We start from the raw sequence: 24,299 nt of genomic DNA, 5'->3' as shown, positions 1-24,299 counted from the left end.
AGTTGTATCTTTGATTTTTTTATCTGAGACTTTTAATCCTTCCATTACTTCCCACCACATCTTAGCAATATTTGGAGTGTTTTGGACAGAAGAATCGTCTTACAGCTAGAGCAGACTGTCCAGACAGAGCTTGAAGACCAGCAGCCAGGATCTGCTCGAGACTTCACAGCTTGCACATTGCTGGGATAATTACAGGGTTAGGGAACAGGGGGTGCTGGGAAGGAAGCAGATGGCAAACGGCTTCTTACTCCTCAAGTCTTTCCAGAATTACACTTTTTAACCAAGTAACTATAATTCCTAAATTTTATTCTTGATGAAAATACTGACTCAGAAAGTGATCCAGCTCACTTATTTCTCAAAACTCTTTGTTGACATTTGTTGTTATTCAGTTGCTAAGTCATGCCTGATTCTTTGTGATCCCAGGGACTGCAGCATGCTAAGCTTACCTGTCCTTCACTACCTCCCAGAGTTTGCTCAAACTCATGTCCATTGAGTCAGTGATGCTATCTCACCATCTTATCCTCTGCTGCCCCCATCTTTTGACTTCAGTCCTTCCCAGCATCAGTCTTTTCCAGTGAGTCAGCTCTTTGCATCAGTTGGCCAAAGTACTGGAGCTTCAGCTTTGCATTAGTCCTTCCAATGAATATTCAAGGTTGATTTTGAGAATTAACTGATTTGATCTCCTTGCTGTCCCAGGGACTCTTATTAACAGTTTTCTCCAGCCCCATAATTTGAAAGCATCAATTCTTGGGCTCTTAGCCTTCTGTATGGTCCAGCTCTTACATCTGTACATGACTACTGGAAAAACCATAGCTTTGACTGTATTGGCCTTTGTCGGCATTACCAGGCCTATGAACAGTTTCCAGTCATTATAAGATATCTTATCAACCTTGACAGAAGGCAGAATATAAGAACCAGAGGTATATTCACAGGAACTTACCAAGAATCAATAGATAGCAGAATAGTACTATAGGTTTTTTTTTTCCTAGTATGTTATTCTAATATAACATAAACTTATTTATATTTCTTATGTCTCCTGAGTACAAATGCTATGTAAATATCATTAGTATTTGGAGAAAGATTTTTGGATTGGCTACAGTTGTATCAACATAGAAACAAACTATAAACAAAAGAGATAAGTATCTCCTTCAGAAATATATTGCTTTTAAGTTTGATATGTTTGTTTTTAAGCAAAATGTTAGAAGAAGTGATAGTTTCAAAGGTCTTAAGCATAGAAAGTTGTGTCTATTTTATTTTCTGTCCTTCCTTTTTTCAGAGATACTGGAGAAGATATTCCACTAGAAAGCAGTTTCTGAAATTGAAATATTATTCAATTATCCTGCAATCTAAGATAAGAATGATCATTGCTGTTGCTTCTTACAAACGATACCACTGGGCTACCGTGACAATTCAGAGGCACTGGCGTGCTCATGTTAGAAGCAAGCAGGATCGACAGAGATATGAACTGCTAAGATCATCCACCCTTGTAATCCAGTCCGCCTTCAGGAGATGGAGGCGACATAAGAGGCAATCACAAATAAATGCTGCCATAACATTGCAAAGAGCTTTCAGAGAATGGCATGTCCGGAAACGCGCTCAAGAAGAAAGAGCTGCCGTGGTCATACAATCCTGGTATAGGATGCACAGAGAATTACAGAAGTACATTCACCTTAGATCTTGTGTTATCATCATTCAGGCAAGATTCCGGTGCTTTCAAGCCCAAAAGTTATATACAAGGACTAGAGAGTCTATCCTGACTCTGCAGAAGCACTACAGAGCTTACGTGAAAGGAAAGGTTGAGCGCACAGGCTATTTGCAGAAACGGGCTGCAGCCATCCGCCTGCAGGCTGCTTTCAGGGGAAGGAGAGCACGTAACTTATGCAAGCAGATCAGGGCCGCTTGTGTCTTACAGTCGTACTGGAGAATGAGACAGGACAGACTCCGATTTCTAAACCTTAAGAAAAACATCATTAGGCTGCAGGCACACATAAGGAGACGTCAACAATTACAGACATACCAGAAGATGAAGAAAGCCGCCCTCGTAATTCAGATTCACTTCCGAGCTTACATCTCAGCCAAGGAAGTTCTGGCCTCTTACCAGAAGACACGTTCTGCTGTCATCGTCCTGCAGTCTGCGTGCAGGAGAATGCAGGCCAGGAAAAAGTTTCTTCACATCCTCACAGCAGTTGTAAAGATTCAATCATATTACAGGGCTTATGCTTCCAGAAGAAAGTTTCTGAGGCTCAAAAAGGCTACAGTGAAGTTACAATCCATTGTCAGGATGAAGCAAGCCCACAAACAATATTTACATTTAAGAGCAATTGCACAACAGAGAGAAGAACACCTGCGGGCCTCTGGCATCAAACTGCAAGCTTTCTTCAGAGGGTACCTGGTTCGGAAGCAGGTGAGGCTGCAGAGAAAAGCTGCTGTTTTGCTGCAGTCTTATTTTAGGATGAGAAAGATGCGGCTGGACTACCTGAAAGTCTGTCAAGCAGCTGTTGTCATTCAGCGTTACTATCGTGCACACAGAGCAGGGGCCCAGCAGAGGAAGCACTTCCTGCAAGTCAGAAGAGCCGTGACCTGCTTGCAGGCCGCTTACAGAGGGTATAAGGTCCGCCGGCAGCTGCAACAGCAATCTGCAGCTGCTCTGAAAATTCAAGCTGCTTTTAGAGGCTATCGTCAGAGGACGAAGTATCAATCCATGCTTCAGTCTGCGCTTAAGATTCAGAGATGGTACAGGACACGCAAGATGGTTTCTGCCGTAAGAAGCCATTTCTTCAAAACAAGGACAGCTGCGATTTCTTTCCAGTCTGCTTATCGTGGCTGGAAAGTTCGGAAGCAGATGAGAAAGGAACATGAAGCTGCAGTGAAGATTCAGTCTGCTTTCAGAACGGCCAGGGCCCAGAAGGAGTTCAGGTTGTTAAAAACGGCAGCATCCGTGATCCAGCAGCATCTGAGAGCGCGCGCCGCGGGGCTGAGGCAGCGGACAGAGTACACGGCACTGCGCCGGGCGGCAGTGACGCTCCAGTCCGCCTGGAGGGGCCGAGCAGCCAGGAGGCGGATTCAGAAGCAACAGAGATGTGCCATCATCATACAGGCCTGCTACCGAAGGCACGTGCAGCGGAAGAGGTGGGAAATCATGAAAAAAGCGGCTCGTCTAATTCAAATGCATTATCGGGCTTATCGTACAGGAAGAAAACAGCATCATTTGTTTTTGAAAACCAAAGGAGCTGCAATAATCCTACAGTCAGCTTTCCGAGGTGTGAGAGCGAGGAAGAAAGTGAAGGAGATGCACCAGGCAGCCACCACCATACAGTCTAGATACCGAGCGTACCAAGCCAGAAAGAAGTACGCCAGCTACAGAGCAGCGGCCGTCATCATTCAGAGGTGGTATCGAGCGGCTAAGCTCGCAGGCCGTCGGCGTGAGGAATATCTTGCTGTAAAGAAGGCAGCACTGAAAATCCAGGCCGTCTATAGAGGAGTCAGAGAAAGAAGACAGATCCGGCGCATGCACGCGGCAGCCGCTCTCATCAAAGCCGCCTTCAAAATGCAGCAGTCACGGAGGAGGTATCAGCAAATGAGAACAGCAGCCATCGTAATTCAGGTAAGGTACCGAGCGTACCGCCAAGGTAGAGCTCAGCGTGCAAAGTACCTGACCACTCTGAAAGCCGTTGCCCTCCTCCAGGCAGCTCTCAGAGGGGCAAGAGTTAGACAGAACCTGAGAAGGATGCGGACCGCGGCCACGCTCATCCAGGCCCACTACAGGGGGCGCCGACAGCAAGCCTATTTTAATAAGTTAAAGAAGGTGACGAAAACGGTGCAGCAGAAATACCGGGCAGGGAGGGAAAGGCATGCACAACTGCGAAGGTACAACCAGCTGAGACGCTCCGCGATCTGCATTCAGGCTGCTTTCAGGGGCATGAGAGCACGAAAACGCTTAAAAGCCATGCACTCCGCCGCAGCCGTAATCCAGCGGAGGTTTAGGACTCTGGTGATGAGAAGAAGATTCCTGTCTCTCAGGAAGACCGCCGTGTGGGTTCAGAGAAAATACCGTGCAAAGGTTTGTGCAAGGCATCACTTACAACAGCTCCGGTTGCAGAAGGCAGCTATCAAAATCCAGTCCTGGTACAGGGGGTGGATGGTGAGGAAGAAGACACAGGAGATGCGCAGGGCGGCCACGGTCTTCCAGGCTGCGTTCCGGAGGCACCGCGCGCGGGCGAGATACCAGGCCTGGAGACGCGCCTCGCAGGTCATCCAGCAGCGGTTCCGGGCAGGCCGAGCTGCGCGCCTGCAGAGGAGACAGTACCTCCAGCAACGACGCTCTGCCCTGGTCCTCCAGGCTGCGTTCAGGGGTATGAGAATCCGAAAACGTCTGAAAAGGATGCATGCCTCCGCGACCCTGATTCAGAGCAGGTTTAGGTCTGTAATGATGAGGAAAAGATTCCTTTCCCTCAAGAAAGCTGCTGTTTTTGTTCAGAGGAAGTACCGAGCCACCATCTGTGCCAAACACCACTTGCAGCGATTCCTGGAGTTAAAGAAAGCAATCATTATAATCCAGGCGTTTTACCGAAGACGGATGGTAAAGAAGCAGTTACAGGAGATGCACAGGGCTGCGGCCCTCATCCAGGCAAGCTTCAGAATGCACAGAGCGCGCCTGGCCTTTCAGACCTGGAAAGTCGCCGCGGTTCTCATTCAGCAGCGTTTCCGGGCATACAGAGCTGCAAAACTGCAAAGAGCACTTTACATCAGATGGAGGCATTCTGCAGTGGTCATTCAGGCTGCGTATAAAGGGCTGAAAGCAAGGCAGCTTTTAAGGGAAAAGCACAGAGCTGCTGTCATAATACAAAGCACCTACAGAATGTACAGGCAACATTTTTCCTGTCAAAAGCTTCAGTGGGCTACGAAAGTAAGACAAGAAAGATATACAGTGAGTAAAAGGAAAGCTCTTCAACACGATGCACTCAAAGCAGCAGCCTGTGCCCGAGCTGACTTTCAGGATATGGTCATAAGGAGGCTGATTCAGGAAAGGCGGCATCAAGCTGCCATTACTGTTCAGAAGCATTTTAGAGCCTTTAAAACACGGAAGCACTATCTCCACTTTAGGGCAAAGGTAGTTTTTGTTCAAAGAAGATACAGAGTGCTAATGGCAGTGCGAACCCAGGCAGCCATCTGTATCCAGTCTTGTTTCAGAGGATTTAAGGCACGAAGGGGTATCCAACTCATGCACCTGGCTGCCACACGAATTCAATCATGCTACCGAAGGCACCGGGCCAGAGCTGATTATCAGGCCAAGAAAAGAGCAGTTGTTGTCATACAGAATCACTACAGGTCGTACGTCAGAGTGAAAATGGAGAGGAAGGAATTTTTAGCCATTCAGAAATCTGCACGAACTATTCAGGCTGCTTTCAGAGGCATGAAAGTTAGACAGAAATTAAAAACCATGCCTGACGAAAAGATGGCAGCCCCCGCTACCCAGCCTGCATTCTACTGTCACAGGACTGAGAGCCAGCATGAAGCTGGCCAGAGTCCAGCACTTGTGGCTCAAGGGCTGTATAAAACTTCTCTGGTTGGCCCTTCACAGGAAACAGAGCATCATTCTCAAAGAAAAGCTGCGGTCACAATTCAAAAAGCTTTCCGTAAAATGGTCACAAGAAGACTGGAAAAACAGAGGCGTGCTGCTGTGCAAATTCAGTCCTTCCTTCAGATGGCCGTATATCGCAGAAGATTCCTTCAGCAGAAAAGGGCGGCCCTCACGTTACAGCGGTACTTCAGGACACAGCAAAGCAGAAAACGGTTCTTACTGTACAGAGAAGAAGCAGTGGGTTTGCAGAATCCCCACAGAGCCTTTCTGCCTGCAAAACATCAAAGAGAACTCTACTTACAAATAAGGAGCAGTGTAATCATTATTCAAGCTAGAGTGAAAGGATTTATACAGAAACGGAAGTTTCGGAAACTTAAAGATAGCACCATAAAAATCCAGGTATTTATGTATTTAAGTATAAAGCTTTCATTCATCCTTGACCAGTATTTCTTAGAATTTTCAAAATGAGCTGTAGCAGGTTATAAAGAATAAGAGTTAGTTTATGTAACCATTTCATTTACCTTCCAAAATGGAAGATTTTTGAAGTTGGGTAAAAGGTGCCAATAATTGTTTACCCAAGAGAGCACAGAATAAGATTGTTCTGGACATGATCACCCTAAACTTAAGTTATGACTGCATAGTTAAAAGCGAAGACTTTGAGACCATATGGTTTTAGCTGGCAACCTTATATGTTTTGAGAACAGCTAGTGGTGTCCTTTGGAGAAGGCAGTGGCACCCCACTCCAGTACTCTTGCCTAGAAAATCCCATGGACGGAGGAGCCTGGTGCGCTGCAGTCCGTGGGGTCTCTAAGAATCGGACGCCACTGAGCGATTCCACTTTCACTTTTTACTTTCATGCATTGGAGAAGGAAATGGCAACCCACTCCAGTGTTCTTGCCTGGAGAATCCCAGGGACAGGGGAGCCTGGTGGGCTGCCATCTGTGGGGTCGCACAGAGTTGGACACGACTGAAGCGACTTAGCCGTAGCAGCAGCAGCAGTGGTGTCCTTGAGTTTAATATCAAGTTCAAGTTCTCAGTGATGCTGAAACATGTCAAACCACATCCACGGTAGCCACTTGGCTCCATTTTGGACACCTGAACCACAGTTAATCCATTTTGATTTTTAAATGCTTTCTTTTCTTTAACAGCTAAAGCAGATATACAGTATATGTTTAATAGGCCACAAAACAGGCTGTTCTAGTTAACATAAAGTTCAAGTTAAGTCATGTGATAGCCGAAATGACTTCCCCATACTTCAATATATGGAAATTTCTTCATCGTAATACAGAATGAGAAATGGATGTGGCTGGAAACACAGAGAAGGGAAACCTAAGCTGGTCCCAGTGATCAGAGAAGGCTTTTTGGAATGAGTGGGGTTTAAGATAAGAGTTAAGCTTAAGCTGAAGGAAATAGCCTAGTAAACTGTATTGAAGGAGTATTCCAGCTGTAGGGGGTAACACGGAGCTCTAAACTGAGAGTGAGCACAGGTGTGCAATAAAGGTATCTGAGACCATGGAGTGAGAGGTGGGCAGCTCTGTAAGATGGAAAAAGGTTAGCCTTCATCCTCTGGACTAAAAGAAGTTCTAGATGAGTTTAAGGGGAGGACCAGAATCCTAGTTTATCTTTTTAAAATAACTCAGGCAGGGTCTTGCCTGGCAGCCCAGTGGTTAAGACTCTGCACTCCCAGTGCAGGGAGCGCAGGTTCAATCCCTGGTCAGGAAACTGCGTTCCCACATGCCCCACAATGTGGCAAAAAAAAAAAAAAAAAATTACTCAGGCAGGAATGTGGAAGATGGACTAGGCTGCGGGTGGCCAGTCAGGAAGCTGTAGGCAGTAGGTTGGGGAAAGTGAATCACACTGAACAGAGGGCAATGACATTAGGATCTTCAGGGTCCACGTGAGCAGAGGATGGGATTGGCCTTACACGGAACCTAAATAGAGCCGAGCCACCTTTGAGCCCGCGGCGACAAAAAGACTGATACCTGGCTCCCTCTGGGGGTGTTTGTCTACATAAAACCTTATAGAAATACTCTGAGTCAAGGGCACCACAGGAGTCAGTTTGACCATACATACCAATCTCGCCTGTCAACTGAGTTTAGAAACCGACCCCCACGTAGGAGGTAGTTATCATATCTGTTGTAGGTATTTTGAAATCAAGTAGACTCAGGTTCAGATTTTGACCCTATTCACTTACTATGAGGTAACAAGTCTCAACGTTAATTTCTGTTTTGTGAAAGAGAGAGCTTAATTATCATCTCACAAGATTTTTGTCAGGATTAAATAAGATAGGTCTGCTGCTTATTAAACGTGACTTCAGCAATTTCCTTTACTGGTGTCAGTTCCTCTGGGCCTTCATTTCCTCATCTCTAAATTAGAGGTAATAGTGCCTACCTGTGTTACTGTAAGGAATCGTAGCGCTGAGTATTGCGCTAAGCACTTAAGTTGTAACTATCACTTAAGCTTTTAGTCAGCTGCAGGGTTGCCAGAATCGGAAAGTCTGATGGTCGCGGCTGGATGGATGTTGGGATTCCGCAGCCAGCTGGCCTGAACCCAGGTGCATCTGAGGTGGGGTAGGGAGGGCGGTGGGGAGGTCCCCGTCCTCTCCCCGGAAGCGGAGTCGGCACGTGCGTGTCCTTTGTGTTCCTTCACAGGGTTGAAAAGGTGAGGGCAGCGCATGCACCTGGCTTCCCAGGCTTTGTGCAGCTCTTACAGCTCAAATACTTGCTAGGATTGTGTGAGGCCTAGCGGGCAGCCAGCCACAGGGGTAAAAGCACAGATCAGCCCGCTGTTCTCAGAAAGCTCACATCAGGAATGAGCAAGCCTCACAGAAGAGTTGGGATGTGACCGCGTTTCTGCAGTTGATCTTGTCTGCCTGAACTTATGTTAGTTGTGTTCCAATACTGACTAAAAAAAAAAATTAGACATCTCATTGCATATTTGTTATGTTTATTTGTTTAATAGGCTGTGTGGAGGAGACACAAAGCCAGGAAATATTTACGAGAAGTGAAAGCTGCCTGCAGGATTCAAGCCTGGTACAGGTGCTGGAAAGCACGTAAGGAGTATCTGGCTGTGTTAAGAGCTGTTAGAATCATTCAGCGTTGCTTCTGCACCCAACAGCAGAGAAGATGGTACTGTGTCAGCTGTGTAGAGGACAGTGTGGTGTGTGTGTGTTTGTGTATCAAATAATACCGCTTGTTGGTTTTTCTTTTAAATAGTTGCTATGCTTCATTTATATGGTTTGTTGATGTTTTCTCCATTATTGTAACAAAATTATCTCTGAAATTGTTTTATTTTTTGAGATAGAGTCTTGATGGTATAATCCAGTTGTTGTCCAATTGCTCAGTCATGTCTGACTCTTTGTGACCCCATGGACTGTAGCACGCCAGCCTTCCCTGTCCTTCACTATCTCCCAGAGTTTGCTCAAACTCATGTCCATTGAGTGAGTGATGCCATCCAACCATTTCATCCTCTGTCATCCCCTTCTCCTCCTGCCCTCAGTCTTTCCCAGCATCAGGGTCTTTTCTAACGAGTCAGTTCTTCACATCAGGTGGCTCAGGTATTGGAGTTTCAGCTTCAGCATCAGTCCTTCCAATGAATATTCAGGACTGATTTCCTTTGGGATGGACTGGTTGGATCTCCTTGCAGTCCAAGGGACTCTCGAGAGTCTTCTCTTAGCATCACAATTTGAAAGCATCATTTCTTTGGTGCTCAGCCTTCCTTCTGGTCCAACTCTCAGATCTAAAACGTGACTACTGGAAAAACAGCTTTGACTATATGGACCTTTGTTGGCAAAGTGATGTCTCTGCTTTTTAATATGCTGTTTAGGTTTGTTATAGCTTTTCTTCCAAGGAGCAAGCATCTTTTCATTTCGTGGCGGCAGTCATCATCTACAGCAATTTTGGAGCCCAAGAAAATAAAATCTGTCACTGTTTCCACTTTTCCCCCATCTACTTGCCATGAAGTGATGTGAAAGTATTTACTTAAATTTGATTAACTCAGGTTCTTAAGGATAAGGGTACAGAGGAAGGGATGGGAAGTAGGTAAAAGGATCTAGTACTGTTGCTTTGCTTGTTAGTGCACTGGTCCATTTTGTTTGTTGATTTAGTTATTGGCAACATTTCTTTCCTGTTTTTTTTTTTTTAACCTTGTATTATCACCTGTTCTCTATCCTTAATGATGACATAATTACCAACTTGTCTATGTTTATTCTATTTCCCTCTTCCTACTTCATTTCTTTGAAACACCTTTTCAGAAGCTCTTACCAGATTGTTCATGCTATTGTTTATTCCGTAGTGTAAGAATTTTTTCTTCCATTCCCAGAATTGATGAATTATTGTATCAGTGGTTTAAAGATTGTTTTAGGAGAGCACACTTGTGTTAAAAGCATTTCTTGATTAGTTCCATGGGTAGAGTCAGGCTTAACAATAGCTGAGAGTTGCTTTTCTCAGCTATTAAGGACCAGTATTTAGTTTTCCTGTTGACATTCAGCCTTATTTTCTAGGAAAAGTGGTGACATGACTTGGTTAATCTCTCTGTCTTTTCCACACAGTTGTGAACAAACAGATAAAGACCTGCCCATTCTACGTTGTTGCCTATTACTACTATATTGATGCTAAAGTTTAATCACTGTCCCTCACATTTTAAGTTTTTCTCCAGTTCTGTCTCTTTTAGATCTTTTGATGGCGCTCATCTTTTCTTTCGGTTGAGTGTCCATTTCTCATTTGCTGATGCTGTTCCACCCTCCCAAACTCTCTTCTTGACCACCTCTGTCTGCTTAAAGACTTGATTACAATGTGGACTCAGATTTTATTCTCTACCATTCATTCTACCACCAGCCCTGTATTGAGGCTTTTCTCTAGATCTAGCTAATCCTACTTTCCCCTGATCCAGTTCAGAATGTTTTGTCATTCTAGAACTTAATATTTCTTGACCACTGAAATATTGCCAGTTGTAAAATTTCTTTTGCATTGTGTTATCCTGTTTGTATCTCTCTGTGTGTGTTTGTACCATCCTGATTGCTAGAACCTAATATAAATTACTCATTTCTACTTTTTATTTATTATCCCATTGCCTTTCTTTTACCTTCTTTCTCCTGTAGTATTTACGGGGGTGGGCAGTAAATACTTACTGAATAAGTTACTTTGAAATCACTTTCCAATAATCGCTTTGTAGGTTTTTGAATGTGAGAGCATCAGCAGTCATCATTCAGAGAAGATGGAGAGCTGTACTCTCTGGAAGAACAACTCATGAACAATCCTTAATGACGAAAGTAGGTGTTAAAAAAAAGCAATTCGTGTGTAAAGAACTACTTTAGAAAATAGAAAACAAAAAGAGTAAAGACCTAACTATACATTTATTTTGGAGAAGGCAATGGCAACCCACTCCAGTACTCTTGCCTGTAAAACCCCATGGATGGAGGAGCCTGGTAGGCTGCAGTCCATGGGGTTGCTAAGAGTCAGACACGACTGAGCGACTTCACTTTCAATTTTCACTTTCATGCATTGGAGAAGGAAATGGCAACCCACTCCAGTGTTCTTGCCTGGAGGATCCCAGGGACTGGGGAGCCTGGTGGGCTATTGTCTATGGGGTCACACAGAGTCAGACACGACTGAAGTGACTTAGCAATACATTTATTTTAAGTACATCATTGCAATAAATTAAAAATTATATTCACTCATAAAAATACTATTTGTAAATATTTGTGTGTGTACCTGTATTTATAAAGTATTCTCAAACCCAAGTTTGGAAAAAAGTCGTAATAGATATAGCATATCCTGTCTGTATGAGTCAAACACATACTCTCTCAGCCACAATCGGTGATCTAGTTAAAATATTTAGCATCAGTTTTAGAATAGCAGTGATATCTATGATCTTTTAATAAATTAAAAGTTTACTTGTAAATTTTTACATTCATGTAATATTCACTATGTATGATTATATACCCACTATTATTATTACAGCTTCTATTATATATTTACTAAGGGGATTCTCATGAGATAGTTATTGTCAGCATTCCCATTTTATAGATGAGTAAAGCAAGGTCTGGAGACAAAAAGGGATTTACTCAAGGTCAGTCAACTAATATGTGGGGGTCTGTGTCATAAAACAACTCTAGTTCCTGTTTCAATCCAGAGATTTTACATGTCTTGGAATTTGATTGTAAGGATGTTCTGGAATTGAGGAGCCTAAGATGGGCTGGGACTATGCCACGGTTCTTGAAGCTGCCAACAGCTTCCCTCATAGCTGCTTATGATGTCCATTCTCTTCTCTAGAGTGTAACTAGTTGTTTTATTAAGTGCCTTTGTCCTGTAGTAATATTAGTCCTTTGCTCATTCACAATGAAAAGTATTAAGAAGAAGAGAGGGGAAAAGTACCTGGTATCTATAGTTCTGGTTTACACCTCCATAAAACTTCACTTTTAGCTATAGACCTCTATGGGTTTTGAAATCTATGACATATGACATCTTAAACAAAGAAATATAATTATACATTTTATTTTACATTGAGAAATTCCAGAACTTCCAGTGCGTTGAAATATTATATCTATATGTTAATGTCACTTGCAAATTTTTCCTTATAGAGACATCAAGCTGCTTGTTTGATCCAAGCTAATTTCAGAGGATATAAAGCAAGGCAGGTGTTTCTCCAGCAGAAATCAGCTGCTTTGACCATACAGAGATTCATACAAGCCAGGAAGGCTGGGAAGCATCAGAGGATGAAATATGTCAAATTAAAAAAATCCACTGTTGTCCTGCAAGCGCTGGTGCGTGGTTGGCTCGTAAGGAAAAGGGTGAGTGTTTTTAAGTAGGATATCTGTTTCCCATAGATGCTCCCCAGAAATACAAAATAGATTCTCTCGGGCAATAAATCTCAACAAAGGAGCTGAAGTCTGAGTGAGGGCTCCACCTGTGAAGCAGGTTGTCATCCACGTCGTCCTGTGCTACCACAGGCGACTCTGTCAGGGCGTTGTAAGACCATCTGCAATAACGTCCACACCTGCAGCAGGGAAGAGTCCTCCCTAGGGTATTCATAACATCCTGGGCATCCTATATATGCAGCACTGGCAAACAGAAAAAAAAAAAACTTAAAGGAGAAATCTGTGTTTTGTTCATTGAGTATAAGCTGGAACTCTGAAGGCCAAAGGCCCCTATCGGGAGCTTCTGCTACAGGAGTCCACTACATGGCGACACTGCCTGACACTGGAGAGATCCGGTCAGATGTTTGTCCCGCTTGATATCACCATCTCCAGAACACTGGAGCTGCGGCTAAGTCACTTCAGTCGTGTCCGACTCTGTGCAACCCCATAGATGGCAGCCCACCAGGCTCCCCCGTCCCTGGGATTCTCCAAGCAAGAACACTGGAGTGGGTTGCCATTTCCTTCTCCAATGCATGAAAGTGAAAAGTGAAAGTGAAGTCGCTCAGTTGTGTCTGACCCTCAGCGACCCCATGGACTGCAGCCTTCCAGGCTCCTCTATCCATGGGATTCTCCAGGCAAGAGTACTGGAGTGGGGTGCCAGTGCCTCCTCGGGAACACTGGAGAGATCCGGTCCAATGTTTGTCCCGCTTGTTATCACCGTCTCCAGCCAGTCTGCTTGGAACATGCCAGCCCTTCCTGAGTTTAGTATTCCTAGACCTCTCCTGTTACAATTGGTACATCTTAAGCCTTAGCTAGCTGCTATTGGGTAGCCTAATTAAATTCTTGAGTGAAGTGCCCAAATATAATTTTGCTTTCTATACCCTCAGTTAGGGGTTTCACCATTGAACATATTGTAAGGAATATAACTGGGGGCTTGTGGCTCAGTGGTAAACAATTCGCCTACCAATGCAGGAGATGCAGGAAACGTGAGTTCAGTCTCTGGGTCGGGAAGATGCCCTGAAGGTGGAAATGGCTCCCCACTCCAGTGTTCTTGTCTCAGAAATCCCGTGGACAGAGGAGTCTGGTGTGCTTCAGTCCGTGGGGTCGCAAAGAGTCAGACACAACTTAGGGACTGAACAACAGCAGCAAAGGAATATAATTACTTCAAGTTACAATGTAGATAATTTTAATAGTTAAAAGCTAACTTGCTATTGTTAATTTATATAACTTGATATTGAAGATATACAGAAATAAGCATTGGTTGATCGTCTCAAGAGTTAACTATTTTATTGTTAATTTTTTTTCTCCTTCAGATCTCAGAGCAGAGAGCCAAAATCCGGCTTCTTCACTTCGCAGCAGCTGCCTTTTATCACCTGTCTGCTCTTAGAATTCAAAGAGCCTACAGGCATCACATGGCTCTGAAGAACGCTAACAATAAACAGCTTAACTCAGCCATCTGTATTCAGGTTAGCTTTCCTTTGCATTAAGACTATGATCTAATTTTTGTTTAAAGTTTTTTGATATTTCATAAGCAATTTCCAAATACCTCTAGTAAGGTTTTATAACATTTGGCTTTGGCCACACAGCTGTTAGGATGTCGTGATGGTTTAGAGATAAGTTGATGTTTTATGGCACAGCACTGAAGCTATGAATTATTCTCTGGTGCTTTGGACTCATTTACTCTTCTGCTAGCAACATCTGAGGGTACCTGTTTGTCTCTCCACATTCTTGCCAACTTGTGGCATTGGAAGACTCTGTGATTTCTGTCATTTTGATGAATGCAAATTATATCATTTTTGTTTTGGATTTCCTTTGACTGCTAACAATTCTGAAAAAAACATTTCACCTGTGTTGATTATTCAGATTCTTATCTGTGTATAGTGTGCTTTAAAAAGATTTTTTTCCATATACCTTGCTTGTTTTTCTGTTTAGTGTTTTTTTCTTAATAAATTATAAGAGTTCTTTATGTATTCTGAGTAAGAATCCCATTTGTGTATGTTAAGTAAAAAAAGTAATTGAATACACAGCTTAATAAGATTTATATAAATTATGAAATGAGGAATATGTTGTGCAGGGTTGAATTCACATGCACACACTTGCACAGGCACACACTCACACTCACATACTGTGGCCTGGAAGGATCTGCACTAACTTGAGTGGAAAAGTAATGCCACTGGGGAGGGTTGAAAGATATTCAATATAATGTTCTATTTATTTCATTTGTATATATATGTATACATTTATTTTAAAAAACCTGAAATAATAAAGATCTTCATCCGTCTTAAACAGAGATGGTTTCGAGCAAGATCACAGCGTAAGAGGTTTCTTCAGAAATACAGCATCGTGAACATTCAGCGTGAAGCTCGAGAACAAGCGAGCCAGCACAGCAGGGCTGCCTCCGTAATACAGAGAGCTGTCCGCCGTTTCCTCCTCCGTAAAAAGCAGGAAAACTTTAACAAAAGAATCGCTAAAATTCAGGTAACTAAAAATATTATGATTTTGCAATTCAACTACATGATACCTAACATTTTATTTTATTTTATTTTTTGGCCATACCTCAAGGCTTGCAGGATCTTTGTTCCCCAACCAGGAATTGAACTCAAGCCACAGCATGGAAAGTGCTGAGTCCTAACCACTGGACCACCCAGGAATTCTACATCTAATATTTCAAAAAGCACAATCGCACACATTCTAGAAAACTAAGGCTGGCCAATAGAATCATTCATAAGCACTATGCTACCATAAATTTCATTGTTAAGCACTTTATTTTCAAATTCCCTATAGGAAGTTGATGACTGAGAGCTGCAAAGGTATTTTTTTCATTTTGAATACAGTTAGCCACCTTTGACCAATGAATGCTACTTTAGCTCATATGCAGGAATATTATACGTATTTCTTCTTAAAAAAATTTATTTTGCTCTTTATTAGATCCTGAATTGAAGTTCTACTTGCAAAGTGTCTGACTGCATCATATAATTTTACTGAAAATATTTACTTTGTTTGGAAGTAGATACAGATATAAATTCACAACATCAGGGGTTGCAATCTTCAAGTTACTGGTTTGTCTCTTTAAGGCACTATGGAGAGGATATTCTTGGAGGAAGAAAAATGATACTTCAAAAACTAAAGCCATTCGACAGAGACTTCAGTGTGTTAACAGGGAGATTCGGGAAGAAAACAAGCTCTACCACAGAACAGTAGTTGCCCTGCACCATCTCCTGACGTACAAGTACCTTTCCACTGTGCTTGAGGCCCTGAAGCACCTTGGTTAGTTTGTTTCAACAGTATCTTGTAGAAGGTTAGAAATGCATTTTTACCTTAGAGTAGGCAAAGAAGGGGCTCCCCAGGTGGCGCTAGTGATAAAGAGCCTGCCTGCCAGTGCAGGAGATGTAAGAGACGTGGGCTTGATCCCTGGGTCTGCAACATCCCCTGGAGGAGGGCATGGCAGCCCACCCCAGTATTCTTGCCTGGAGAATCCCCATGGACAGAGGAGCCTGGTGGGCTACAGTCCGTGGGGTCACAAAGAGACAGACAGGACTGAAGCCACTTAGCACACACGAGTAGTTAAGAGGCTGATTTCTGTTGTTGTGAATATCTCTTTTTTTTCTTCCTCTTTCAGAGGCAGTTACTAGATTGTCTTCAATTTGCTGCGAGAGGATGGCCCAGAGCGGAGCAATCTCTAAAGTATTTGTCTTGATCCGAAGCTGTAACCGGAGCGTCCCGTGTATGGAGGTCATCAGATACGCCGTGCAAGTCTTGCTTAATGTTGCCAAGGTACTTTCCAGCTCGATTGTGAAGCGTCCCGTGGTCCAGAGCTCTCCTCCAGCAAGTTAGGTCTATGCTTGCTTTCTCTAGAGCTGAGATCTCCCAAGTTACAGTGCGTTTACTGCATGCCAGGGTTTTAGGGGGATATGCTGACTCGTGTAATATAGCTATACATAGAAACACTGAATGTTATGATTTTATTTCTTTTGTTTTTGTAGTATTGATAACAGTGATGGCAAGCATTTATCAAGGACTTGCTAACTATGTGCTAGTGCTTTTCATGCATCATTTAATTAAGTCCTCATGTTAATCCTCTAAGGTGGTTTGTATCATCCTTCCCATTTCGTTGTTGTTTTTTGTTCAGTCGTGTCCTACTTTGCTACCTCATGGTCTGCTGCCTGCCAGGTTCCCCTCTCCTTTACCATCTCCCACAGTTTGCTCAAATTCACGTCCCTTGAATTGGTAATGCTATCTAACCATCTCATCCTTTGTCACCCCCTTCTCCTGCCTTCAATCTTTCCCAGCATCAGGGTCTTTTCCTATGAGTTGGCTCATCAGAAATTAGGTGGCCAAAGTATTGGAGCTCCAGCGTCAGTCCTTCCAATGAATTTTCAGGGTTGATTTCCTTTTGGATTGACCAGTTTGATCTCCTTGCTGACCAAGGGACTCTCAAGAGTCTTCTCCAGCACCACAATTTGAAAGCATCAGTTCTTCAGTGCTCAGCTTTCTTTATGGTCCAACTCTCAGATCTGTACATGACTATTAGAAAAACCATAGCTTTGACTATATGGACCTTTATTGGCAAAGAGATGTTTGTCATAGCTTTCCTTCCAAGGACCAACCGTCTTTTAATTTCATGGCTTGAAGTCATTGTCCCCAGTGATTTTGGACCTCAAGAAAATTTGTCACTGCTTCCACTTCTTCCCTATTTGTCATGAAGAGATGGGACCAGATGCCACGATCTTCAAGTCTTTAATGTTGAGATTCAAGCCAGTTTTTTCACTCCCATCTTGTAGTGAAGGAATAATCATCCTTACAGGAGGGAGGGTCCCAGCCCAAGGACCAGCGTGTGGTCAGTGGTGGGGCCGGACGTGGGCTCACATATATCCCCTGCCAGAGCTGACCCTCCACACGCTGTGCTGCACCAGGGTAGCAGCACCTCTTCCTATCACATGTGGCAAAACAGGCTGATACCACCGCTGTACTCAGGCTCCCTGGGACACTCTAGGTACGAATGTCAGCCTTTTGGCCTTGGACTGCTCAAGGTCGTCTCCACCAAACTTTAACACATGCAGAGATGTTGACATGGCAGGTTTATCCTCCTCGCCCTATCTATCAGCCGTAACTTTGAGACTTCCCCTGGGCTTTTTTCTTTTTGAGGAGTGGTGGTTGAGACAGAGACTCTGATGCCAGACTGCCTGGGCTTGCATCCCAGCTCTGCCGCTCACTCTGGGTTACTCAGCCTCTCTATGCTTCCCTTTTTTTAATGTAAACTGACGGTAGTCATCATACCTTTCTCATAATATTATTGTGAGAATAAATGAATCCGTGCACATAATGTGCTTAATCCGCAGATATGCCAAACAAGTGCTGAGTGTTCACATCGCTTTGCTGTTTTTCTCTTAGTACCAGTAGCATCATCTGTTACCGTGCAGATGTCAACATGAATCTAATGATGCGGTTCACAGTTGAAGCATGAAAGATGGATTCTTGGCGAATGATCATCACATTTATTTATTTTAAAGCAAGCTCACCTTCTTCTTACCTTTATGGTTATCTTAACCTATGAGTGCCTATCACAGCTATGATTATCTATCACAGATATGGTATGTTTTTTCTGACAGGGTCTCACTAAAATGTCCTTGTTTTTTACCTTGTTTTCATTTACATCAAGGTGTGCATTTTCAGAGATTTCAGATTTGATTCATTTTTTGTGGAACTTTAAAGTAGGTTGAGAAGAAAAACATTAAAAGGCACATCTGCATATAAGATGGATCCAGAAATGACCTCAGAAAGTCATCTCATAAAGTCCTCGTTCTCGATGCAGATGGTCCAAAACTTGTCTCTAAGCCTCCTTCTCAGTTGGTGTTTCTAAGAGAATCTGCCCTCATTGTAACTCGTAACCTGGTTCTGTTCCCCTCCAGTATGAGAAGACGACTTCTGCGATTTATGATGTCGAAAACTGTGTAGATACACTGCTGGAGCTTCTGCAGATGTACCAGGAGAAGTCTGGTGACAAAGTCGCCGACAAGAGCAGAAGCATTTTCACAAAAACCTGTTGTTTGTTGGCTGTTTTATTAAAGACGACAACTCGAGCTTCGGTGAGTATTCATCAGCTTTTTTTCCTTTGCGGTAATTTTTGCATGTTCTTAAGCCCAAGACTTTTATGCGGAAAGTATCATAACTTAAATAGGGTTTTGTGTGTGTTCACACCTTCTTTTTGGGCTGATCTGATTGTTCCTCACATGTCAGAGGAGCTGAATTCTAGAAGTAGGACTTATTACAGTCCTTGAAGTAGGAAAATGGAACCCACTCCAGCATTCTCGCCTGGAAACTTCCATGGACAGAGGAGCCTGGTGGGCTGCAGTCCATCGGACCCCAAAGAGTCGGACGTGACTGGGCACACACAGGAGCAACCAGCTTCCATGTACTTGAGGGAAGTCAGAACCGTGCAAACCAGGAAGCAGCCCAGTGTATTGGCTTCTCATCCTCTCGCTGTGATGTAAAGACGTGTCAGGCATTCCCTGGTGAGGTCTCTGAGTTACCCTCTCCAGGTGTGCAGTCAGCAGGTCTCACCGTGGGCCGGGATAGGATTGTGACCTTTATCCTGAGAACTGCAGGAAACCACTAAAGGTGTTTTAAGCAAAGGAATATGTTCCAGCTTAAGGTTTAACATCACCTTGGCTGCTGATTGAAGAATGGGTTTGGGAGAGTGTGTAGAGGTAGGGAGACCACCAAGAAGGAGGCAAGTGTAGGCACGCAGGGGTCTGGGCCGGAGACTGTGCTTGACCTGGGGCCACTTCTGTGAGAGGTAGGCGGGTAACACTGGGATCTTTGAGGAGGTAAAATTCATGAGACTTGAGAACGATGTAGAATAGGTATGTTGACTCTAATGTTTGCTTTTTTTATTCAGTATGGAATTAAGTGTATCATTTTTGAATGTTTGCCCTCTTCGTTATTCTTTTAAATTAGTTTATAGTTTAAACCAGTCTAACTGCTGCACTTGGAGAGCATGGCTTTTTACGGTTAAAAGCTTGTCAGTTACTGCACAGTGTTGGTTAACTGTGATTGATTTTTCTGGCAAAGAAAGGATATGAAGTTTAATCCTATTTTAATAAACGTAAACTATTTTAATAAACATACATTTTCTTTTTTAGGATGTTCAAAGTAGGTCCAAAGTTGTCGACCGTATTTATAGTCTCTACAAACTTACAGCTCATAAGCATAAAGTGAACAGTGAAAGAATCCTTTGTAAACAAAAGAAGAATTCTTCTGTGAGCCTTTCCTTTTTTCCAGAAACACCTGTAAGAACCAGAATGGTTTCAAGGTAAGCAGTAAATGTACCCTTGCAGTTGCATGTCACCAAGTGTTCATTTGTTCATTGAGCCAGGGCTTCCCGGGTAGCTCAATGGTAAAGGATCCGCCTGCCAAGCAGGAAATGCAAGATGTGGGTTCAGTCCCTGGGTGGGGAAGATCCCCTGGAGGAGGGAATGCCAACGCCCTCCAGTATCCTTGCCTGGGAATCCCGTGGACAGAGGAGCCTGGTGGGCTGTGGTGCACAGGGCTGCAGAGAGCCGGACGCTACTGAGCACCTCCACCACCTTTTCTACCTATGATGTTTATTTTAGAACTTGGTGTATTTTAATATGAATTACATTGTAGAACTATTCACATATTAACGAAGATTCTTCCCCCCACCCCCTCTTTTGAAATTTGTTGTTCAGTCGCTCAGTCACGTCCGACTCTTTGCGACCCCATGGACTGCAGCATTCCAGGCCTCCCTGTCCTTCACTATCTCCCAGAGCTTGCTCAAACTCATGAGTCGGTGATGCCATCCAACCATGTTATCCTCTGTCATCCCCTTCTCCTCCAGCCCTCAATCTTTCCCAACATCAGGACATAGTCAGGGGTTTGTTTTGGGGGGGCCATTGTTGGGGAGAGTGGGCGGGTAAAACTCCAAACAGTATATATGCACCTTTTCTGAGATAAAATATTTCTGTCACAACAAAGTTCCCTTGTGCCCCTTTCAGTCAGTTCTCTCACGTTGACCCCCTATCCTGGAAACTACTGACATGATTTCAGTATCTTTAGTTGTGTCTTTTCTGCTGTGTCCCATACATGGGATCAAACATAGGCAGCTTTCTGTGACAAACTTCTCTATTTAGCTTGATAAATACACCTTTGTGAGGTTCATCTACATCTTACGTGGCCTAGATTTCATCACTCTTTTCACACAGTGCTCGTCCATGATAGGGAAACACCCACTCTGTGTGACCACTCCCCTCCCCACCCCCCAATTAATTGAGATTTGGAATTTTCACTGGAAAGAGTAAGAAAATGGAATTGCATATAGTGATAGGGATTCATGTGAGGAAGATGGATATGACGCTATTTTCTCAGTGAAGGAGATAATAAACATTAACTCCGCAGCAGATGGGGGAGGGTGTGGAGGGGACATTTGAAAAATAAAATAGTCATCTTGGGGAAAGAGAAAGGAAGCAATTTCTAGGAGGTTTCAATCGCTGGTGTACAATCAGCCAGCCTGGTTGTGTAGTTTCTCTTTAGCACCGTTCAGCATGCAGGAACGGAAAAGGCAGGTGCCTGGATTCAACTGGGAATCCGCCTAGAACTTTCCAGCTGAATTCAGTAGGAAAGAGCGACAATAGCGTTAACAGCATTTGCAAAGGAGATTATACTGGGGTACCCAAGGTAGACAGGAGGGAAAGGTATGCAGCGGGAAGCAAAGGTGTGCAGTGCTGTGCTGGGGGCAGGCTTGCACTGAGGTCCAGGAAAGTGGGCCCCCGGTGGGCGGAGCCTGCGAGCATGGACATGTTAAGTTGAAGGATGTGGATGAATCCCAAGTGGCGGTTGGGGCTGGAAGGCTAGGCCCCTTCTGAGGGTGGTGCCAGTCTATCGTGTGGTCATGTGACAAGGGGTGGAGCTGCAGGAAAGGGGAAGAAACGGACAGAAGAGGGGGTCATCTCTTTGGCTGCAAGGATTTGGAGTTCTGAGACGGGACAGGAGTCCAGTGGAGACCAGGAACCAAGTTTACATACAAAACCCTGGGGTTTCATGGCTGAATATCCTGAGCTTCAAAGGAGCCACCATCATCCTTGGGGAAGATAGGGAGTAATGATCTGAAGTTGTAACAGGAAGCCTCCCACCTGCGTGAGGGGCCTGGAGGGGGTGATGTGTCCACGAGGGGCCACCTTTCAGTTAAGACAAAGCAGTGGACATGACTCTCTTAAGAGAAGAACTCAGTTAATGAAAGGTTTTTGTTCTTCTCACAGACTCAAACCAGACTGGGTTTTGAGAAGAGATAATGTGGAAGAAATCATGACTCCTCTGAAAGCTATTCAGATGGTGATGGACACACTCAGCCTTCCTTATTAGCAGAGGCAAGCGTCTCGGCCTGTACAGGAAAAGACACAGGAAAGCTCATCATGCAGATGGAAAGTGGTTTTAGGTTTCTTTGTACAACTTTTAAAAATCTGACTTTGTATTAAAGTTAAAAAGATATATGTAACAAATAAACTTTATATTCTTTCTTTCTCTTATTTAATAGCTTTATTCAGGTAACAAACTGATGTCACGACATGATTTCAACACTGTTATCCATGGCTGTCATCTTAAAATAGCGCATTAGTTTGCGTATAATCATATTCCTAAAGGGAAAAGAGTAGCTCAGTGTTCCTGTTTTATAGGTAAATTGAGGCATTTGTCCAAAATAAATGTTGAAAAGTTAAGAGTCTGCCAACTCACATAGAAGTGAGAAGAGGATAAAATAACCCCACAAATGCCATCGACCCCTGCTTCCTGACGACCATCCAGATGGGCAACTGAGCCCTTCCGGGCACATTGGGCAAATTCAGCCCACCTCATCACATACTAAAAACCTTAGACTTGGAACTGAGTGGGGCTATAATTTGACCTGGGGAGAGCAAGGTTGTAATAGAAACTCTAGTCCCTGAGCACAGACCTGAAGATGATTCATTTATGAAACACCACCCGTTTTTCATAGCTTTGGGTCGCTGCTGCCAACCCTGCACCCGTGGTTCCTGGGCCGCAGACGCCTACCTCCAGTGGCTGTTTGCAGTCTGATCGGGTCCCAAAGTCTGTCTAGAAATGGGGGCCAGGACAGTTCTTAACTGTTAGAAATAAATCAGTAATAGCCAGAAATGGAAAGACCATTTAACTATTTGTTGGAGTAAGGATTAAACTTAATTGGAAATTGTCTGAGACCTGGTTAGAATAGATCTAAAGACCATATTGATGTATTGTAGAATATATTGAAGGTAACTAGAGAATTTCTTTTGTTGTTGTCTTCCAATAAAGTGTTTTGGGCACTCTTGGTACTGAGAATTTTCCAAACTGTGGTTTTTGTTGACTCTCCCAAATGCTTCATTTTTCATGTCACAGAATTTTAGTATAAACAGTTTATTTACTTGGTAAATTATACTGCTAGGATATAGTCAAGCAGCATAAAATTGGTATTCATTTCTTCTAAGATGATTATGACCAATTAGTATTTGTACAAGAAGTATTTCTATCAAGTAATATATGAAAAATGATTTCCAGATAGTACATTTAAAACCTTTTACTGATTAAGAAAATGCTGTCTTTTTGATTACTTTTTAAATTTTTATATTGTCCACCTGTCACTGATTCTCTGTATAAAGAAAGCATTATAACCTACTATAGTTCTACTTTCAACAAAGGAAGAATTCCATTGAAAACACTTTGCTTATAACTTCTTCACAGGAGGTAAAATCAATGCAGATAAACATTCATTTACAATCTATTTGAGGGCATGTGTATTTGTGAGTGTGTGTAAAAATTTCCAACCTATGTAGAGAAAGAAGGATGGTCTAAAAACCTGCTTATTTCAAGAAATGCTTATGGGGGCTACATAAAGTAGTGTTTCTAAAGCTTTCATAGATTATGGACCATTTTTTTTTTCCCTCCAATTTTACAGAAGCCTATTTCAGAAACATCTTAAAAGAACAGAGGTGGTTTTTTTTTTTAAATTTTAATAATCTAATTTTATTTTGATTTGTTTTTGTTTTTTCACCTTTTGGCCTCACCATGTAGCATGTGATGTGGGTCCTTAGTTTCTCTACCAGGGATCGAACCCACACACTGCGCTTCAGAAGCACAGAGTCTTAACCCCTGGAATGCCAAGGAAGTCCCTAATTTTATTCTATGAATAATACTCCATCATTAATGCAGATAACTTGTATTTAGAATAATGGTTTACTTTGGATTATCTAAAAAAACAATGAAATTTGTTCTAAACTTTGCCCTTGTTTTGCCAAGGCATCATTAAGTTTCATACCTGCTGAACATTATTAGAAACAAACTCTTTCTTCTATCAATAATTGTGGTTGATCTTTATTGTTGTGTGTTGGTACATTAAGAGTCCAAAAAGATCTATATGCATTAATAGGACAGCAAATCTGGAAAACTCGGCGGTGGCCACAGGACTGGCAAAGGTCAGTTTTCATTCCAATCCCAAAGAAAGGCAATGCCAAAGAATGCTCAGACTACCACACAATTGCACTCATCTCACACGCTAGCAAAGTAATGCTCAAAAATTCTCCAAGCCAGGCTTCAACAGTACATGAACTGTGAACTTCCAGATGTCAAGCTGGATTTAGAAAAGTCAGAGGAACCAGAGATCAAATTTCCAACATGCATTGGATCATCGAAAAAGCAAGAGAGTTCCAGAAAAACATCTACTTTTGCTTTATTCACTACACAAAAGCCTTTTGGGAATACCAGACCACCTGACCTTCCTCCCGAGAAATCTGTATACAGGTCAAGAAGCAATAGTTAGATCTAGACATGGAACAACAGACTGGTTCCAAATCAAGAAAG

At 43.1% G+C, this 24,299-nt stretch overlaps 1 protein-coding gene across 1 annotated transcript in view; it reads left to right on the top strand.

Moving 5' to 3' along the window:
- Positions 1-21,815, top strand: part of ASPM (assembly factor for spindle microtubules) — a 61,385-nt gene extending 39,570 nt beyond the window's left edge. Inside the window, exons 18-28 of the mRNA XM_052654073.1 lie at positions 1,277-5,980; positions 8,543-8,709; positions 10,754-10,850; positions 12,162-12,371; positions 13,751-13,903; positions 14,727-14,915; positions 15,512-15,704; positions 16,057-16,211; positions 18,347-18,523; positions 19,580-19,749; positions 21,713-21,815. Coding sequence (XP_052510033.1) covers positions 1,277-5,980; positions 8,543-8,709; positions 10,754-10,850; positions 12,162-12,371; positions 13,751-13,903; positions 14,727-14,915; positions 15,512-15,704; positions 16,057-16,211; positions 18,347-18,523; positions 19,580-19,749; positions 21,713-21,815 — 6,318 coding nt within the window. The remainder of the gene's footprint in view (positions 1-1,276; positions 5,981-8,542; positions 8,710-10,753; positions 10,851-12,161; positions 12,372-13,750; positions 13,904-14,726; positions 14,916-15,511; positions 15,705-16,056; positions 16,212-18,346; positions 18,524-19,579; positions 19,750-21,712) is intronic.
- Positions 21,816-24,299: the final 2,484 nt, after the last annotated feature.

This window comes from Budorcas taxicolor, chromosome 16 (assembly GCF_023091745.1).
Source record: "Budorcas taxicolor isolate Tak-1 chromosome 16, Takin1.1, whole genome shotgun sequence".
Classification (NCBI taxonomy): Eukaryota; Metazoa; Chordata; class Mammalia; order Artiodactyla; family Bovidae; genus Budorcas; species Budorcas taxicolor.
The sequence above is the reverse complement of the archived record's forward strand: the minus strand, read 5'-3'. Positions and strand labels throughout refer to the sequence as shown.